General features: G+C 62.2%; 1 protein-coding gene across 4 annotated transcripts in view; it reads right to left on the reverse strand.

Moving 5' to 3' along the window:
- SMTN (smoothelin) overlaps positions 1–17,816 on the reverse strand; it is a 52,365-nt gene extending 34,549 nt beyond the window's left edge. For 3 of the 4 annotated variants that reach the window (XM_030582541.1, XM_030582537.1, XM_030582540.1), the window contains exons 1-4: positions 17,730–17,816; positions 16,088–16,345; positions 644–804; positions 105–198 (exon numbers count right to left, since the gene is read on the reverse strand). In XM_030582541.1, the coding sequence (XP_030438401.1) occupies positions 105–198; positions 644–804; positions 16,088–16,138 (306 nt within the window). In that variant the 5' untranslated portion in view covers positions 16,139–16,345; positions 17,730–17,816. The remainder of the gene's footprint in view (positions 1–104; positions 199–643; positions 805–16,087; positions 16,346–17,729) is intronic. The other variant, XM_030582539.1, reaches the window with a different exon arrangement.
- Positions 17,817–19,356: the final 1,540 nt, after the last annotated feature.

A 19,356-nucleotide genomic window follows, 5' to 3' on the forward strand; every position in this document is an offset into this window, starting at 1 on the left:
CACCTAGGGCAGAGCGCAGACCTTGCTCCCGGAATGGAGCCAGAGCGGGGTCAATCCCTCCCCCAGAGGGCAGCCAGCAGCCCACGCCCTGGAGGGCAACTCACCAGAGCCGTCAGCTCCTCCACATCTGTGATGGAGTCAAGCTTCCCGGAGAGCAGTGCCAGGGATTTCTGCTGCTCCTCCTCCAGCCGCTGAGACCTGCAGAGAGACAGTCTGACCAGGGGCACGAGGCTGCTGGCAAGGGATAAGTGCCCCACCTGGTGCAGGCTGGGGAACAGGGCTGCCCCCCAATGCCAGAAATCCAAGTGCACGCTCAGCTTCCTGGGGGTGCAGGCAGGGAGGGGCCAAGACAGCATGATGCCAGGATAGGGGCACTTCCCCTAAGCCGAGCTGTAGCTTCTCCTCTGTGGGACCAGGGACACAGAGCAAGTCGGCATTCCAGGGGCTGCCATCCCAGCCTGCCTCAGCCCACACGGGCCCTAAGGCAGGAGGAACAGGCATCCAGGGAGCAGCGTGCAGCGATCACCGGCCTGCCTGCCAGAGCACTGCCATCCCTGCTGGGAGGGGCAAAGACTCTGCTCCATAAACCAGACCCATTGGGCCAGGGTGGGCAGCACACCCCATGCCCCCGCCCTGCACTCACCGTAGCCAGTTCTCCTTGTTCTCCTGCCGGTGGCTGCCGCGCTCCGAGCGGAAGCGCTTGGATGCCAGAGCCTCCTCGTCCCGCTCCAGCTCCTGGCGCCGCAGCTCCCGGATGGCCGAGCGGATCTGGCGCCGCTCAGCGAGGTCCAGCGTGGCCTCCAGCTGAGGAGCAGAGCAGAGCGGGGAGGTCACCCGGGACGAATAGAGCCTGCTATTTATCCAGCCCCTTCTCCCAAGGGAGCTGCGGTGAGTGCCACCCCTGCGGAGCGCCCCATCAGCCGCCCTCCCCCGCCTGCGCTCAGCACAAAGGGGCTGTTTGTGCCACTGCGCTAGCTGCATGGGAGCGTCACCGCACACACTGCAGGGCACTGTCCTCTCCTCGCCAGGCAGCGTGTGCCCTTGGCACACAGCCCGCCGGCCCCAGCACACAAAGCAGAGGGTGCCTACGCAGCAGGGGCACTGGCATGGCTGGCAGGGCTCTCAGAGGCAGCCTCACAGATGCACGTGCCAACAGGGACAGAGAGCAGGGACTGGGCAAGAGGAGGCCAACGGGCTTTTCCCGACACTGCAGCTAGCAGAGCCTGGGCAGGGAGCAGAACTCAGAGGCAAGACTTGGGCCCACACTGTCCAGCTTCAGATCATGCCGCATACTCTAGGAAGGAAGGAAGCTGGCAGCACACGCCAGGCCCCTCTGCAGAGACACAGATCTGTCCGGGGGGCACAGGGTGGTGGTTGGAGGGGAAAGAAAATGGCAGGCCCAAGGGCTGGGTCTGCTTGGGGCAAAGGGAGCCTGCAGAGATGGTGATGGGATGGGGTGGACAGGCACCCCGATGCAACAATACAATTCACTCTGACCACTGCAGCCCTGCCCCCCCATACCCCTCCCTTCTCTATCCTGAGAGTTTGCTCTGGTTCACTGCCTGCGGGGGGGCCCTATCCTGGGTGCTGCAGCAGCTGGAGGGAGACGCCAGAGTGGCGAGGGCAGTGTGCCAGGGCATGGGAGGCCCCGTTTCCTGACGTCCCATCTCGCAGTAAGCGCTGATCCCCACGTCCCTTCCTTTGGGAGGGCTCTGGCTGGAAGCAATGTCCAGCCATTTCCCCCCACACACACATACACACACACACAAAGCCAAGGCGGGGGAGCCACACTGGACCGCCCAGAGAATGGGGGAGCAAGGGGCACAGTGCAGTGACCAAGCACTGGGCACAGGTTCTCATCAGCAACTGGGCACCCCAAGGGAGAGCCCTGGGGAGAAACAGCTCCCCCATGCCTGGAGCAAACAGGGCCCCCTGCTCCATGAGCCAGAGGAGCCTGGTCAGCCACTGTTTGCAGCACCGAACTGACCTGCCCAGCAATGCCCAGCCCAGCACCAGTGAGCACTGGCACATGCCAGTCCAGCAGGTGGGCCCATGGGAGGGGAGGGGCAGCATCTTGGGTAGTAGGTGGGACAGGGAACACTGCAGATTCGGGAGTGGTTGGAGCTGCCGGGGGTGGCTGTGAAGAATCTAGGCTCCCAGCAGCACAGAGCATTCTGGGGGGCAGAGTGCCCAGCTCAGAGACCTCAGCTCCAGCAACCCTCCAAAACCCTGGGCAAAACAGGACATGTTTCCCCCCAACCCTCTCAGCCAGCCCACCACACGGGACACCCTGCTGCTGCTCAGGGGAAGGCTGCTCAGACAGGTCTGCAGAGTGCTGCCAGGGGCAGCGCCAGCCATGCAGGACGAAGGGCACCGTAGGTTCCACGTGGGCAGTGCCCTGGGCCTGGCCGAGGAGCCCAGGGTGGCTCCCTTGCTGTTGCTGCAGCAGTGCTCCTGCCTTGCTCTGCACAGGGACTCATCTCCAGGGACTAGCCAGGGACCCCACGGCTGGGCCAGGTGCAGGAAGCCAGGCCCAGGCCTAGCGGGAGAGGAGAGCCCAGAGACCCCCAGCCCCAAGGGGTGGGGACCCAGGAAACCCCAGGAAGCAAGGGCAGGAGCACAGCCAGCTGGGCCCTGCACAAGCCGGAGTGCCTCTCTGACTGCAGCACGTGAGTGCTGAAGGAGCCACTGGCTCCAGCAGCTACTTCTCATGGAATTTGTTAAAAATAAACGATTTGACCCAAACCAGCTGCTGTTCGAGATGGAGCCTTTGAGGGGTGGGAGCAGCGGTGCCAGCCCCAGCCTGGGCTCCTGCTTCCGCCTTCCCTCCCCCTGAGCACGTGGAGCCAAACCAACCCTGCAGCCCACTGACCAGGCCCAAGGGGAAAGACCCCCAGTGCAGGAAGTGAACCCACATTCCCCTCCACCCCCAGGGGCAGGCAGCTCCCACCCCGGCAGCCCCAGCCTGGGCTCCTGCTTCCGCCTCCCCTTCCCGAGCACGTGGAGCCAAACCAACCCTGCAGCCCACTGACCAGGCTCAAGGGGAAAGACCCCCAGTGCAGGAAGTGAACCCACATTCCCCCCCACCCCCAGGGGCAGGCAGCTCCCATCCCGGAAGCCCCAGCCTTTGTCTGTTTCTTGGGGAACTGGGCTAGGGTGGAATTAACATCTCCAACCATCTGTAGCCTGGGCCCATTCCCCATCAGCCCCCCAACAGCCAGCTAAGGACACCGCTCCATAAACCCCCCGGGGGGAAGCCCCACTCCAGATTCCTGGCCCCACACTGCAACCACTCAACAGAGGGTGAGTCCCCCAGGTGCCAGTCCAGGGGGCAATGGCCCCAGTCTCCCCACAGTCCCCACTTCCCTCCTGGCAGCTCCAGCCCTGGTTCCCACTTCCAGCCTGGACAAAGCAGCAGCAGGTTGGGCCCAGATTTCAGCAGCAAGCCGGATCCAGCCACATGCGACAAGGGGGAGCCCATGAAGCATGGTGTGGGTTGGGTCAGCCACCAGCTCCCCCGTTTCCACAGCCAGAGCTCACTGTGCCAACATGAAGCGTCATTCCGGGAGATGCCAGGCCAGCTGGACCCTCCTGCAAGAAGCCGGTGCCCTTTGGTGCCTCTGGAAGCTCAGGCACCCACAGTGGAATAAACACTGCCTGCCCCAGAGCCCCTTGTGATGAAGTGGGACTGTTCCTAATGTTTCCTCTGAATACTGGGTGGGTGCCTCAGTTTCCCCTATGCATTTCTTAAGTCTTCAGTGTGCATAAAGTGCTGGCTCTTCGTATCCTAGCAACAAACGGCCAGGGCCCTTCACCCTGCAAGGGGGTAGCTAAAGGTGAACAAAGAGATCAGGTGACCTCCTGGCCCGGGAAAGAGACAAAGGCCAGAAAGGAGGGGTTGGAGGGGGTTTCAGTTTAGAGCTGGCTGGGGACGGGAAGTGAGGGCACACGGATTGTCTGGTTCGCTGTGCCCTAGAATGGACCCAGCTGAGGGGTCCCGTTCTCTGTACCTACAAGCTCTGTTTTAGACCATGTTCCTGTCATCTAATAAACCTCTGTTTGACTGGCTGGCTGAGAGTCACGTCTGACTGTGAAGTGGAGGTGCAGGACCCTCTGGTTTCCCCAGGACCCCGCTGGGGTGGACTCGCTGTGGGAAGCACACGGAGGGGCAGAGGATGCTGAATGCTCCAAGGTCAGACCCAGGAGGTGAAGCCGTGTGAGCTTCTTGCCCTGGAGACAGTCTGCTCCAAGCGAAAGGAGGCTCTCCAGAGTCCTGACTGGCTTTGTGGGGAGCAGTTTCAGAGCATCGCCCAGGGACTCCATGACACCCCTCCCCACCACTAGGGTGCTCAATGGTGGAGTCCCTAGGGAGCGGCTCTGATGCACCAGGTTGGGGAGCTGGCAGGCACACCAGGGGGTGGGGAGACCAGCCAGCAGGGTAGCTCAGAGCTGCCCCACATTCTGCTTCTTAGACGCTGAAGCATGAGTTTGGAGCTGTTAGTCCTTGCCTGAATCCCAAACACCTGGCCCGGAACCGCTGCACAAACGGCCCACAGCTATCCAGAGCCCATAGCGCCCGGTAAGAGGGCAAGCGCGGGTCACCAATGCTCTGCGCCATGCTGCGTGGGGTGTGCTGGCCTGCCAGACACCTTGCCCCTGGATCCCCAGAGAATAGGAGGGATTCACCTCCCCGGAGCTCCCAGCTCATCCCCACGGTCTGATGGGGGTGGGGTCAGACAGGAGAGCAGGGGGAGGAAAAGACAGGATGGAAGGGATACCGAGCAGAGATTAACTGGTGTGACAGGGAGGGGAGATTGGCTGGTACCAGCCACGGGGCCTCTGGTGGGACCAGGTGGCAGAGTCCTGGGCATCCCTCTTCCCTTCACTCACAGGTTGCCACGTACGCCAGGGCAGGAGGTAGCATTTTGCAGGCTACAAGGCACCTCTTGGGAGAGCATCTGAGCCCCGGGGACGTGCCGGTGGGACCCCACTCTGAGACAGGGCCGTCAAAGACAGCAGGGCGCTGAGTGGCACAGGGCTCACACTGGGCTGCCCAATACTCCGAAGAGTGCAAGCATAGCAGCTCCTTTCTGGAGCCACGAGCATGGTCCCGTCTGGCTCTGAGTGGGGACCCCTCCCTCTTACACGCTGCCCATCAGCGCAGTTGGTATCAGCCACACTGCAGCTGGTTCTCACACTCTGCAGCAACTGGTGCCTCTTCACCACAGCTGAGAGCAGTCCCCATAGCAGGGGGGCTGCCAGCCAGGGGCCAGCTGGCTCTCTTCCACACAGCCCCAGGCAGGGCTCTACCATGGGGGGCTGCAAGCCAGGATCAGGCCCTGCCTCTGGCCCCTGGGGCAGGGAAGCAGCTTCACACTCTGTGGACCCTGGCAAGGAAAGCGAGTCAGTTCTGGAGAGAGGCGCAGGGAGAACAGCTGGGAAGAGACAGGGCCTCTCGCTGCTCCCCTTGGACGGGTGTGCGAGGGAGGGGCAGCTAATGCGGAAATTACCCTTTCCATTCCGGGCCTCCTCCCACCCCTTCTCAGCAGCTGCTCCAGTAAAGGGGGGGGTGGAGGGGGACTCCACACTGACTAGCCAGGCCGGTGGCTGCTATCCCCAGGAAGCAGCACCGCACACATTCCCCCCACAGCCCTAGGTCAGTTATGCAGTGCCACGCACTGCGCTGGCACACGGAGCAGGCAGGAGACACCACATGGAGACACCCACTCCACCCAGCCACAGACAGGAAACCCTGCCTGGCAGCGATACCCTTTCAATCTGCAGGCAGGCAGGCTGTGAGGGCTCACGCCTCCCATGAGTCAGCTCCACTGGGGTCTCTTAGATTCACAACCCAATGCCCCCAACCCCCATGCAGCCCGCCAAGGAAGGTACCTTGCCCCACTCTCCCCTGCGGACTCTCCCTTTTCCCCATCATCCTGGCCCCGAAGCCAAGTGCTCCTGCCTGCACTCAGCAATCCCACAGAGCCAGGATTCCACCACTGCCCACGCTTCCCCATGGCACTGCCAGGCCAGCTGTCCCAATGTCCCTTTTGGTTCAAAGCCACCCATACTCCATATGCAGGCCGGGGGCAATGAGAGACCTCAGCCCTGGGCTGCCACTGGGGCAGTCACCAGAGGCCCTGAGGGATGCGGGAGTCAGGCTCCCAGAGGACAGGAGCTCAAGGAGCTCTGGGGAGGAAGCTGAGCTCAGCATAGGGCCTAGAGCCCTTCCCCCTGCCAGGATGGGGGCACAAGCTCTGAGCTCCTCACGCCCTGCCCAGCCCAGCCAGGGATTGGTGCTCCCGCCTGTCCTCGCCCAGCAATGCTGAGCTGGACTCTTCACCTCAGGAGAGGCTATGGCGTACTGCACAGCATCCTGGGCCAGGGGGCCGCCTGCCCTCCCCTTGGCAGACCCAGGCATGCCCTGCCCCAAGGTGAACCCGTAATGGGCATACGGCAATCGTCAGCAGACCAAGGCCAAGCCACAGCTCCCCCTCGTGACACCCCACAGCCAGGGCAGGCCGTTCTGCTCCCCGCAATGCCTCTCCCCACCTGGGGCACCAGCATACTCAGCCTGGGACAGCACCTCCCTCTGCCCTTCCATGGCCCAGTCCTGCCTAGTGCTGTTGCCTGCTCTGCAGGGTGAGCGCACCACACTGGGCCCCCCAGGCTCCTCTCTGGAGCTTCTGCAGGACCAATAGCTTGTGGGGTGGGAAGCAGGTGCCCTGGCTCTGGGCTTCCTCCTGGGGAAGCCTGGGCCAGCCCCATGGCCATTCAGAGTCAGAACAGTGCTAGGCCTAGCAACGGCTGGCTTGGCAAACACGCAAACAGTAGCTATTCCACCCCAGGGCTGAGAGCTGGGCACATGCTGCCCCCCAGGAACCACTGCCCACAGGGGCGGGCTTGGGTGCTTCCCCCCTCAGCTGCCAGCCTGCAGGGTCAGCTGCCCCCAGCAGCAGGAGCAATTAGCACACAGACCAACTCCTTCAACCACCTGCTTCAGTGGGGCGGGGCGGGGCAGGTCACCCGTGGCAGCAGCGTACCTGGAGCCCTGGGGGGGGGGACGCTGCCAGCAGCACCCGTGAGAGCATAAAGGGAACCTAGACAGGGGCAGCCGCTTGGCTCTGGCTGCTCCCTGGCTGACGCCCAGCAGCAGATACTCACCCAGCGAGTCCTGGGCTCTCCTCACCGGGGCTGCTAACAACAGGGCATGTGGGGCTGTCACAAGCCCATGGCTGCCCCCCGAGCCAGAGCCCAGCCAGGCCCCCTAGGGACAGAGAGTGCAGCCCTGCCCCTTGTGCAGAGGAAAGGAGGGCCAGGCAGGCTGGACACGCAGAACGGAGCTGGCCAAGACAGCGGGTAGCTCGTTCAGAGCTCAGACATGCGGGGGACTCCAAAGCCTAGGCAGGGGCTTCCCTGTGCAGAATCAGCAAGGACATTCTGGGGGAGGGCAGGAGAGGTGGAACCCCCTGCATTTGCCATGCAGAGTGAGTGTGGGGGGACACCCCCCAACAGGTCCAACCCCTCCCCCTCCCATCCACCAAAGCAGCCTCCACCTGCAGCCTCTGGAAAGGCCCCGGTCGCTGAGCCGAACCAGCCTGGTGTCTGCCTGACCAGCCCTCTCCAAACGCTGCCTCAAGGTCCCCCCAGTCAGCACTCGGCCTTACCAGGTGCCACGCAGCACTCCAGCCCCCAAGCCTCCGGTGCAGGAAGAGGGGGCGCGTCCACACCAAACTCAAGGCTCCTACCACTACTCCAGCCAGTGCAGATGGGCCACCAGCCCAGTCACTGTGGTGTGCAGACCTGCTTGTGGCGTGGGGGCGGTCACTGCCCAGGGCCCTGTCTGCAGTGTCACTGCTGGGGAAGCCTGGTGTGGACGCAGCTCCGAGACACCCACCCCGAGGCAGCAAACCCACCCCCCCAGCCGGAAGAGCCGCAGCCCCATTGAAGGGCTCAGCTGCAGGATGCTGCTTCCCAGAAAGGAAATCCGGGGGTGGGGTGAGGGGAGACCTGAGGAAATCAGATGGACTCTCCCCAAGGCAAGGCAGGGGCATTGCCGGCTAGCCGTGGACGACAGGCCCAGCACCCCACTGTGTTGGGGCAGTTGGCTCAGATGAGCCGTCAGCCCTGCGGACTTTCCAGCTGGTCCCAATGAGACCCCCAGGCTGGGACCAGCTGCTGAGCGAGCCCCATGGCCCCCTCCCACCCTGTCCCACTGGATGCGGGTACAGGCCTGCCCATCCCCCAGCAAGGCAGCTCTCCGAAGGGAACCGGTATCACTGCACAGCAGCGCAGGGAGGGGGGGCAGAGTGGGAGGGGACATGGGGGGGTTTGGAGCCTTCCTCCTCATGGTGCAGACAGCAGGTGCCCCTCGTCCCCACCTTTTGGCACTGCAACTCCTCATTGGAGCAGGAAGGAGGGAACCCCTCCCCCGGCCTGCCCCTCGCAGCGTGCCTCTCTCCCTCCCCCATCCTGCTGACAGCGCTTGGCCCCGGCCCCATTTCCTGGACAATGGGTCACATTTACCTTTGTTGTCAGCTCTGTTTCCTGGCCGCCCCATGTCCCTCTGCAGCACACCCGGTCCCCAGGCATGCAGGAAGGGTAGAGGGCAGGTCGCACTGGCCTGCTAGGAGCAGGACCGCCTGAATCAACATGGCTGGCACACACGCTCCCAGAGCCAAGGGTCAGGAGCTCCTGCGCCCCTTTCCCTGCTGAGACACGGCCTGCAGCCAACACCACTGCCCACATGGCATCCTCGTCCAGCGTGTGGGCCAGGACCCCGGCCAACCGGGAGAACAGCACGCATCACGCTTGCCCAGCGTGTGGGCCAGGACCCCGGCCAACCGGGAGAACGGCATGCATCACGCTCGTCCAGCGTGCAGGCCAGGACCCCGGCCAGTCAGGAGAACAGCATGCATCACACTCGTCCAGAGCGCAGGCCAGGACCCCAGCCAGCCGGGAGAACGGCATGCATCACGCTCGCCCAGAGCGCGAGCAAGGACCCCGGCCAGCCAGGGAGAACGGCACGCATCATGCTTGCCCAAGGCACAACATGCTCACCCAGCACGCGGGCCAGGACCCCAGCCAGCCAGGGGGAATGGCAGGCATCATGTTCGGCCCAGCGCGTGGGCCAGGACCCCAGCCAGCCAGGGAGAACGGCACGCATCATGCTAGCCCAGCGCTGGCAGTTCTCTGGCCCCACAGCTGGCAGTTCCCCAGTCGCAGCTGCACCCCTCAGACTAATGTTTCTTGAGGGAGCAGCCCAGCCAGAGACCAGGCTTCTCTTCCATTATGGGGCCTCTGGAGCCCTCTCGCTCCCAGTCAGCCGGGGTGGGGGAGAGGTGGAGAAAGGGAGAGAAGCCAACCAGGGTCTCCAGCTCTGTGCTGGCTCTAGGGGGCACTGCTCTGCGCTTGATTCCCTGGACAGCATTCCCTCTGCGGAGGAGAGATTACAACAGAGCAGGAGAAGCATCACATCTCTAACCCACGTCAGCACCGAGCCCAAGGCAGGGAAAACAAACAGCCCTAGATGCTCTGCGGCCAGCAGCACAGGGGAAACAAATGTACTGGAAACCACAGCCTGAGCCGATCGGCAGGGAAAGGACTGAACATCCCACCCCGCTCAGCTCGGGTCGTGCCAGAGGCCCTTGTGCACACACACCCCCGCCAGGCAATAAATTAACGGTTACGAGCTAACGCCTGCCTAGCGAAACATGCTGGAGCCCTGTTTACAAGGCTGCATTGTAAGTCACGGGTGGGCGGCTTCCCTGGCAGTGCCAGAGCCCCCTGCCATTCACAGGCCTCTCCCCAGCACTGGGACGGGGCACGCTGTCCCATTTATAGGCAGCTGCAGCTAGGAAGCTATAATTACCTCCAAACCCACACGGCTTTGGGAGCAGGCAAAGGACTGGAGGGAGCCAGCACAGAATGGAGAGAGGGGCACCAAGGAGCCAGACACTGGGCACATGGACGGACTGACTGAGCAGACAGAGCTACAGACAGTAGTCGGGTGCACTTCTCTCATGGCCTGCACCTCTAAAGGCGCTCCGGATCACCTGTTTCTAGGAACATACACTCCAGCCCCAGGCAGCCATCTCTAGGGTGGGTCATGGCAGCTGTTTAACAGCACATAACACTGCACAACAGTTCAAAGGAAGGACTGCAGGTGGGTGGGGGAGGGGGATCAGTGGGAAAGCAAGAGCCAGGGTTGGGAGAGGGCTTGAGGGAAGGTAAAGCGAGGATCCAAAGTGGGCAGGGGGGTGGCATCAGTGAAGAAACAGGTGGACCCTGCACCTGCACCCCTCCAGCCCCGGCCCCCCCTTCGTCTGGCCCCAGCTGGGAGGGAATTTGCATTCTGCCTCTCTAATGAGCCAGACTGGAATGTGGAGAGGCCGGGAGGGGGGCGCATGCCCCAGCTTTGGGTCAACTGGGTCCAGAGGGGGCTCAGCATAGCTTAACAGGCTGAGCTGGAATCCATGGATGCACCCGGCTGCGCCCGAGAGGTGGCGGTATCCATGTGACAGCACGGGCCTCTGCCCCAGGCCTTGTGTGCCAGGGGTGCAAGTCTCCCCCTCTCTCTGGGAGAATTTTACTCCATGTTCCTCAGACACATTTACAATCCCCCTGATCGCACCGTAGCCCTGCCAGGGGGCTACCCAGATCCCGACAGCTGGGGCTGCCAGGGCAAGCTCTCAGGGCTGGTGCCACCCCATGCAGGCCGCAGGACCTGGGGGCTCTGTCTCCCCCATGATCAGGCTTGGCCACACTTCCCTTATTGCCACATGGGCTGAGTCAGCCCCAGGAGCCTGCCCGGCTCCCTTTCAGAAGAGGAGGCAGCAGTGTGAACATTCAAATCAGCCAATCAGCTGCCAGCTGGGCCAGGGCAGCGCCACCCTGGGCAGAGCTCAGCACCAGGGAGCCTGGCACACACCCAGTTCAGGGGCGGAAAGGTTCCCAGCGAGCCAGCCCGGTAAGCCTTGAGACAGGCAGCGCCTGCACAGGACAGGAGCTGACTCTGCAGAGATCATTAACCTCCCCACCCACACGGTGCCCCCTAAGAACTGGCCAGCCCCCCACCCCCTGGCAAACCCCTCAGGAAAGCATGGGGAGGAAAGCAGAAAGGGCAGGAGGGAGCAAGAACCCATTGGTTTAAAGGGAGCTAGGGCTGGGAAGGGGGAAGCAGAGGGGAGCAGAGGCGTCTGGGCGTGGAGAGGGGGAGGAAGTGCAGGGAGAGGCAGGCAGTTTCTCCTTATATGGGCTATTCCTCTTCCAGCACGGCAGAGCCAAAAGCCAGCAGAAAAATCCCTCCTCCCATGCCAGCTCTGAAGGAGCCTCTCCCAGCCGCCCAAGGCAGAGCACAGGGCTAGGGACAGCCCCTGGGCAGGGGGCTTCCCCACACAGCCAGGGATGGGGATAGCCCTCTCCAGCCCCACAGGGGAGACAGGGTGAGAGTGACATGCATCAGAGAAACGCATTCACCACAACGCCTGGGCCCAGCCTACATGCCCCATCCTGCATGCACAGCAGCCACCACCAGGCCAGACAAGAGCACAGGTGACAATCCGCATTGTGGGGGGAGCAGCTGGGCCAAGTAGCCTCTGGAGGGGCAGAGAGGACAGCCATCGCTGGATCCCAGCCATGCTTCTCCGCCTCCGAGCACACCCTCCAGCTGCTCCATCACTGACTGAGTCAAGCCCCTGGCTCTCCAGGGTATGAGGAGAATTCAAGGGGAAACTAAGGCACAGAGGGGTTTCTGGCACAGCTAGGGCACCTGTGGTCTACCCCAGGCAACAGAAATAAAGCCCCTCTCTGCTGTGGCCTCGGCGAGGGCTCCGCAGCTCCGCGCACTCAGAACAGATCGAGCTGGGTGCCCCGGCTCTTCTGTGCATCCTCCAAGCACACAGAAGGGCAGGGCCCGAGTGACAGCCCAGCACTGGGCCCTAGCAGGGCAGACGCTCTCCACTCAGCCAGACCGCAGAGTCCACATGAGACTCCAGGACCTTGGCCACAAGAACCAGGCGCCAGGACAGACGCACCTGGAGACCCGTCAACAAGCAACCCAAAGAAGAGCTCAGTGAGGGCCATGGGCCCCCGAGGGGGCAGTCAGGCACTGGGGAGGGGACGGTCACGGGACTGTGCTGGAGACAAGATAAGGCCTCCAAACAGCCATCCAGCACCAGCTGCTGTCGCTGGGGTGCGCCTGCCCCACAGCGGGGCCCCACACAGGGCAAGGGGCTCCCAAGCAAGCCAGGCCTCATATGCGGGTCTCTCTCATGCCCTGCCACCTCCCCACACTGCTGCCCTCCCCAGTAACCCTCCAATAGCTGCCACTGCCCTGACTCAACGCCCTCCCCTGCAGAGCTCCCTTCCTCCGGGCATCACCCGGAAAGCACCCTCCTCCATGGAGCCCGTGATGAGTGTCTGACTGCTATCGCTCTCCTGGCACGGGGCAGGCCTGCTGCTCTCCCGACAGCCATGTGAGCGTCCAGTGCCTTCCCAGCACAGCCCCGCTCCTACCTAGCAAACCGGGTGCCCCAGCTCGCTCAGGGCTGCTCCCTCCACCAAGACTCTGCTTCAGTGGAGTGTCACACAGCCCAGGCTGTGCCCCCGCCCCCTTCTCCCCCCAGCCCAGGCTGCGCCCCCGTGCCCATGTCCCCCTCCCCCTCTCAGCGCAGGCTGCAACACTGGCCTCGTCCTGCAGCCTGGCTCACCTTCTGCACCCAGGCTCACCTTCTGCACCCACACCTCCGCCTCGGCCACACTGCTCAGTATACCACAGCACCTGCTCCCCCTCCACCGAGGCCCATCTCCTCCAGCCTGGACTACTGAGCCCCCGCCAGCTCACCACACTGAGAGGATCAGTCTCACCCTCCAGCCACACCCGGGGCTCCCTGCGGGATCTCTCACTCCAGCTGGCTGCTCTATCTGCTGGCCAGTGCCTCCCCCTCTGCTGATCTAGTGCCAGCTTCCTCCATCCCTTCACATCAGCTCCCCGCCATGGGGGCGACAGCCTTCTTCTCTGCAGCTCCACATACTGCTGCTCTCGCTGCCCTCTCCCTACGCCAAGCCGGGGGGGGGGGGGGAAGTCAGTCCATTCTCCCCCGCCAAGCCCGTGGGGGGGAGGGGGGTCAGTCCACTCCCCGCTGCCAAGCATGGGGGGGGAAGGGGAGAATCAGTCCACTCTCCCCCGCCGAACCAGGAGGGAGGGGGTCAGCCCCCACACTTCCACCCAGAGCGCACTCCCAAGGGCTGGCTCCCAGACACGGCCAGGATGGACAGGCCAAACACCGGCCCCTCGAGCCCCAGAGGGTGCCAGGTCTCCAGTCCTCGCTGCCTGCTGAGACGGGATGTTCCTCCCAGGCTGACTCAGCTTCCTGCCGTTAACCATTTCCAAGGATTACTGACACGGCACCTCGGCCACCAGCAGTTTGGCCTTTGGAGCGCGAGAGCCAAACCTTCCTGCTAGGGGCCAGCAGCTGAGATGGGGGAGGGGGTGGTTAGCAGTCCAGCTGTGCCTGGCCCCACAGCAGAGAGGGCAGCATGGGGCCTTTGGGGCCTCCCCCAGAACCCAGGGCCCTAGCCGCAGGCCTTCGACCCCACGACAGCCCCAGTGTGTCACACTGGGTGATGGGGCCCGTGGCCAATTGGTGGCCTGTTAACCCCCCGCTGAGCTGCTCTGCGGGGCGGGGAGGGGGGTATGTGGCCAGGGTTGCTCACTGGAGGGTGCCTTGGTGGGGAGTAGGGGGGAAATCTAGCCTCCCTGCTGCGGATAGCACAGCCCAGCCACACAGGCTGCAGCCCCGCCTGCCTGACCTCAGCCCCAGCAGTGTACCCCGGAGCAGACCGCTGGCTGGCACCCACTCAGGAGTCTCCCCCGACTTCCTCATCCTGGGGTTGGGAGCTCTCTGACCACTCCAGCAGGCAGGACACCCTGAGCAGGGAGGGGGCCTAGGGTGGGGGTTATTACTGCGGGGGGACTGCAGATGCCTTGCCCCAGGACCCAGAGTCTGTCCAGCAGGCCGGGTGAGAACCAGGGCAGAGGAGGACGTGCTGCTGCCGAAGGAGCCAGTGGTCCTGGAGCGGCCTGCTGCTGGGCACAGCAAGTGGGTGCCGAAAGGAGGGGGATGGCAGGTTTCTGCCCCAGCCCGTGGGGTCCCTTCCACAGGCACACTAAGCAACACGACGCACGCCAGGGAGGGAGCTGGAGCAGATGGGGAGCGCTGGCTGCTCCAGGGCAGAGGCCCTGCAGAGAGGGGTCAGAGCACTTCCTGCTGTGACTGGATTCTAGCAGCAGAGAGCAGGTGTCAGGTGCAGGGAAGGGCCACCTGAGCGGGCAGGAGATAGAGACCTGAGCCAGACAAGCACAAGGCAGGTGACAAGCAACAGCATGAACACCTATCCCTGGCAGCAGGAGCCCAGAGCCCAGGCTCAGCTGAGCAGGGCAAGGCGATGGGGCAAGGGCAGAGTGCGTCTAGGACAGCGTGCGGAAGGAACTGATGCACGCCAAGGCCAGGGGTACGGTCAGCAGCAACAGAACAGTGAGCTTGCCAGAGCTATGACAGAGCCCTACTGTGCTAGGCACAGAGCTGGGGAGTGGCACCCCCTCTCCCCTTCCAGTGCCAGAACAAGGGGGTCAGGCCCCCACGGGGCCATCACTTAGGGCAAGGCAGAGCCCTGCTTCATCAGAGAGCGAGCACTAACCCTGCTGCTCACTGGGCACCCATCGCCCTCTCTGCCTATGGATGTGCCCCATCATCAGGCAGTGGTTGGGCGGGCTCAGCAGGGGCGGGAGCTGATCCCCCAGGGTCTCTGTGCCCCTCATGGGATCAAGCAGCAGCAGCAGCCACCTCAGAAGATTTGGGCCAACACGCTTCGGTGCTCCCCACCTCACTCAGCCCCATGGGGAGGAAAGCCGCAGAGAGCCCTCGTGAGAGCAGTGGCTGGAGCCCAATGCATCTGGCTCAGTGGGGAGCACTCGCAGTCCCAGACAGGGAAGGGACCCGAGCCTCCCTTAGCCAAGAGCTCAGCACGCAACCAGGGGTGCGGGGCAGGCACTCACATAGCGACTGACCCCTGGGAGCGCCCTGTTATCTCCAGGCACTGGTGTGATGGACAACAGGCCCTGCAGCCAGCGACTGGCTCCAAACACAGGGCCCGCAGGCACAGCTCGCTCAGGCCCCACAGTATGGAGCATCCCCAGGCTCAGGGACCTGGCCAGCCCAGGCCACTCCACTAGACTTGCCCCGTCTCATTGCCCCCACCCCACACAGCAGTGGGCCAGGACCACTCACCCTTCTGTTATGCTCAGGCCTGAGTACAAACTAGCACTGCTCAGCTTCAGCCACGTTCACGCCATTCCCAGGCCCAGAGGGTCTCTGGGGAGCAGGCAGAGATGTTTTACCTCCTGAGTTACAAACAAGCAGCCTCCCAGCCCCTCCAGCTGCGCCAGCCATGCTCACCCGAGTGCATGCCCATAGAGCACAGCAGCACCATCAGGCACCGAGCAAGCCAGCAGCTAGGAAACCAGTTTCAAAGGAAGTGTAGACAGGGCCTAACAGCCACAGCATTGCGCTGCCTCCACCATGGGAGAGAACTGGTCTCAACCAGATCCCAAACCGTGCCAGAGCCTAGGTGCACAAACATCCCATTTACACTGCAAGACCAAAGCACGGCAGGGCTGTACCTGAGTCCCCCCAGCCAGCAACAGTTACAGTGTAAACAGAAACAGAGCCACAACCACAGTGGGCAGGGCCTTCCTCTGGCAGCAGCAGGCTGTCCATATGTCCTCCCCAGGTTTTGCCTGGAGATTACAGGAATTGTTTCCATTTCTTTGTCCCATTCCGATTACAGCTGAACACCTGACACATACTCCCAGGCACCCAGAGAGCCCCAGCACTCAGCCAACCACCACAGGCTACAGCTTCCAGTGCCACGTTGCCTGGGGAAAGGCTCCAGCAGAAAGGTGAACTTGGCAGTGGTTTCTCTTTTCTTTCAGCAGGGAAGGTCTGAGCACTCTGCGGAGAGGACACCACCAAGGTCAGGATACACACACACATTCCCACAGGACTGCACCTCAGGAGGGACTCACCAGTTTCCGGAGGGCTCCCTCATCCATGCTCAGAAGGTTCTCTTCAGACATGCTTGCCTCCCTTCACTCCGAATGCAGGGAGGTAGGCCTGGTCTCAGTCACTGCACTGTTCTGGGCCGCTCTCAGGGCTGGATACTGCGTGGAAGTGAGCGGATGGGAGCGGGCCGTAGGGCTGGGGTCAGGCCCCGTGCTGTACTGGGACGGCCAGCTCACAGAAGGAATTCTGCAAAGGAACAGATTGCAGCTTTGCTGACATGCCTGCAAAGAGATTCCTGGATTAATTAAACCTCTACTGAAAGGCAAATGGGATCAACCTACAGCTGTTTCACTGGCTGCTAATCCCAGTGCTGGAAACAGAGTCACTCTGAAAGTGAACCACAGCCTACTTCAAGTTCATCACCCACATGCTATGCTCTGCCAGAGGCAGAACCTGAGCTAAATGCACCCATCCCACTCACACAAGGCTTCTGACTACTTCTCCAGCACTGCACTCCATGTTCATGCCTCCAGATCTGCCAGCATCCCTTAACCTCACTCCCTCCCTAGTTTGTTTATCCAGAGACATCATCCACCCACATCTCCCCACACACCCACCCACTTTTTGATCAGGAAGAGAGAGATTCCCCAAATGCAGTTTGATCTTATTAAAACCAAAATAAGAGCCATTCCACCTCAGAGAGGTACACTATTTGGGCATAAAGAATCACATCAGTCACCCCCCGTTTATTATTGTGGATTGGCTGGTCCGAGCATACCCACCCTTTTAGTACCGGCCAATTCCGCCAGCCCATTGTAGTTGTTGCCCTCAGAGTTTAGTGCTGGTGAAAGTCATCAGGCTACTAGACGAAGTGGAGGACTCTGCTCTGGGACGACAGGGAGCTCATCCCATCCCATCCCATCCATGGCCTCTCCGCCGAGCCAACTCAGGTCACCAGCTAGTCCCAGCTGTGAGGTGGGGATTTGGCCGAGCTCATTTCACATAAACCACCAAATAGCCATTAGCCACTTTCAGGCATGGCTTGTCTCAGGTCCAGATAAACTAGCCCTGTGTGAAAGGGCTACAGCCTACACCCCCACTCCTACCAGGTCCTAGGCTGGCACTGGCCGGGGTCCTAGATTTCCCTAATGCACATTGGCGCTAGGTTCAGCCCCCCAAATGGACTAAAGGAAGTAGGAACTGCCAACCCAGATCAGATGAGTCGCTCACCTCGGATAGTAGGCACTACCGGACGCTTGAAGGAAGGGAAGGAAAAAGCCCCAGGGCACAGCTCTGGAATAGTTTGCCCCAAGGAGCCAGGGCTTGGTTTAAATGAGACTTTCCCAACTTTGGGGTTTGTTTGGGTTGGGGGAAAGGGTTGGTCAGCGTCTTTCCCTCCCCTCTTTCACCTGGATTAGCGCACAGCAGCCCAAGACAGATTTGGCATCCTCCCCAACTGTACAATCCAGATTAGAGACCACTCGACCTCCCACCCTGGGATTAGCCAGATCCACTAATTCCTTTACCGGATCAGAGAGCACCGCCCCCCGCCTCCACTAGGAATGGCCCGTCCTTTAACCCACACTGGCCGCTGCCCCTCCAAACCCTCGATCCGGATTAGCCAGCGCCTGCCTCCCCTCTAATCCGGAGCGCTGCCCCGCGCACCTCACGTAACGTTGCTTCGACCAGGCCACGAGCCCCGGCCACGTCCCAGCTCCGCTCCCCTCCTGCCTCAGCTGGGACTGAGCGGCGCCCCCGGCGCCAGCCCGCAACCCCCGTCTGATAGCCCCGCCCACTCACCCACTCCCACCAGTCACCAGGCGCGGACCGCCCAGTCCGGCTCACCCTGCTTCTCCATTGGCTCGTTTCAATTCCTTGCCCTCCCCGCCCCGTGGCCAGAACCCCGCCTCGCCCGCGGCATTCTGGGGCGTGTAGTTCTGAGAGACTCGGGGAGGGGCGGGGCTAGGGAGATGCCAGTGCCTGGGGGTTGCGGGGCGGAGCACGCTGTACTGTACAGGGAATGGATGTGGGGGGGCTGAGCCCGGACTTCATTGTGCTGCACTGGCCATTTGAAATCACAGAACTACAGCCCGGTATAGAACTCTGCTCCTTCTAGCCCTTCTGTGTGAGCTAAAGGAGAATCTCCAGCAGCTGTTAGTAAAACAGGGATCATGACACACAGCTGGGGAGCTCTGATTCTACCAATAGAAGGCAGGGGGAGGGGAGGGGGCAGGTGCATGCCTTGGCTAACTGGGTAATTATAGCACTTTAGTAGCTCATCAGGTGTTCGGTGTGTTTAAAAACACTAATTAATGCAGTGAGGTCACAGTGTCAGAAGAGGAAGCGGAGGTCTGGGGATATCAGTGATTCACTAAGAGTCATGTGCTGAGCTGGGGGCATGAGGCAAGTACAGCTTATGCTTGGGCTACCCCATCCTGCTGCCGTTCCCATAGCAGCCCTGCCCTGAGGGCATTCCCAGATCCTGGGGGCCCAAAGGGAATGGCAGTAACAGCCAGCTGGTCTTTACATTCCCTCCTGCACCCCTCCATGCCTTGCTCTTGTGAGAGGGTGAACAAGCCCCAGCAGCCTCTCCAGTGCTAGGCTGGGGGGCCTGCCCTGCTAGGGAGTGGGGTGGAAACTGTCCCTGCCACAGTCAGGCTGAACAAGTTCTTGTTCTGGGCCAGGCAAGTAGTGGGGGGTAAGGAAGCAGACTGGCAGCAGAGTGGGGGCTAGTGCCTGTGACTGGGCAGGCATCTGAGCAGACCAGGCTGGGCCAGCTATGTATCTGGGGATTGGGGGGCTGTGAGAGGATGGGGAGATCTTTGGGAGGAAGACTGAGGTTACCCGCTGGGGTTAGGGGTGGGGAGCTTGGTCCAGGGCTGCTTCCATCCCCGTCTCTGTATCGAGGTCAGGCTGCGCAGAGAGGGCGGCTCCCTCGGTCCCTCAATGCCGTGGGAAGGGAATGTGCTCTGAGCTGCAGGTGTCACTGTCCCCGTGGCAACCTGCCAACTGCTCGCATGGCCTGGGAGGATGCTGCCCCCTCCTAGCAGCACTTGCCATCTCTCTTCCCCCTGCTCAGGGGCAGGGCAGGACCTGGTGCTCTGGGTCAGCAGAAGCTACCCAAGGGCAGCAGCTGGGATGAGCTGAGTGCTGGGCAGGGTCTCTTGGCTCAGCCTTGCCTCCCATGTGGGGACTGGGCTGGGCCTGCCCTGGAAGGCTCTAGCCTGGCAGCTCCCTGCTCCCAGCCTGGCCTGTGTTTATTTGGACTAAATATGGCAAGTCAGCCCTTTAT

Source organism: Gopherus evgoodei, chromosome 13, assembly GCF_007399415.2.
Source record: "Gopherus evgoodei ecotype Sinaloan lineage chromosome 13, rGopEvg1_v1.p, whole genome shotgun sequence".
NCBI lineage: Eukaryota > Metazoa > Chordata > Testudines > Testudinidae > Gopherus > Gopherus evgoodei.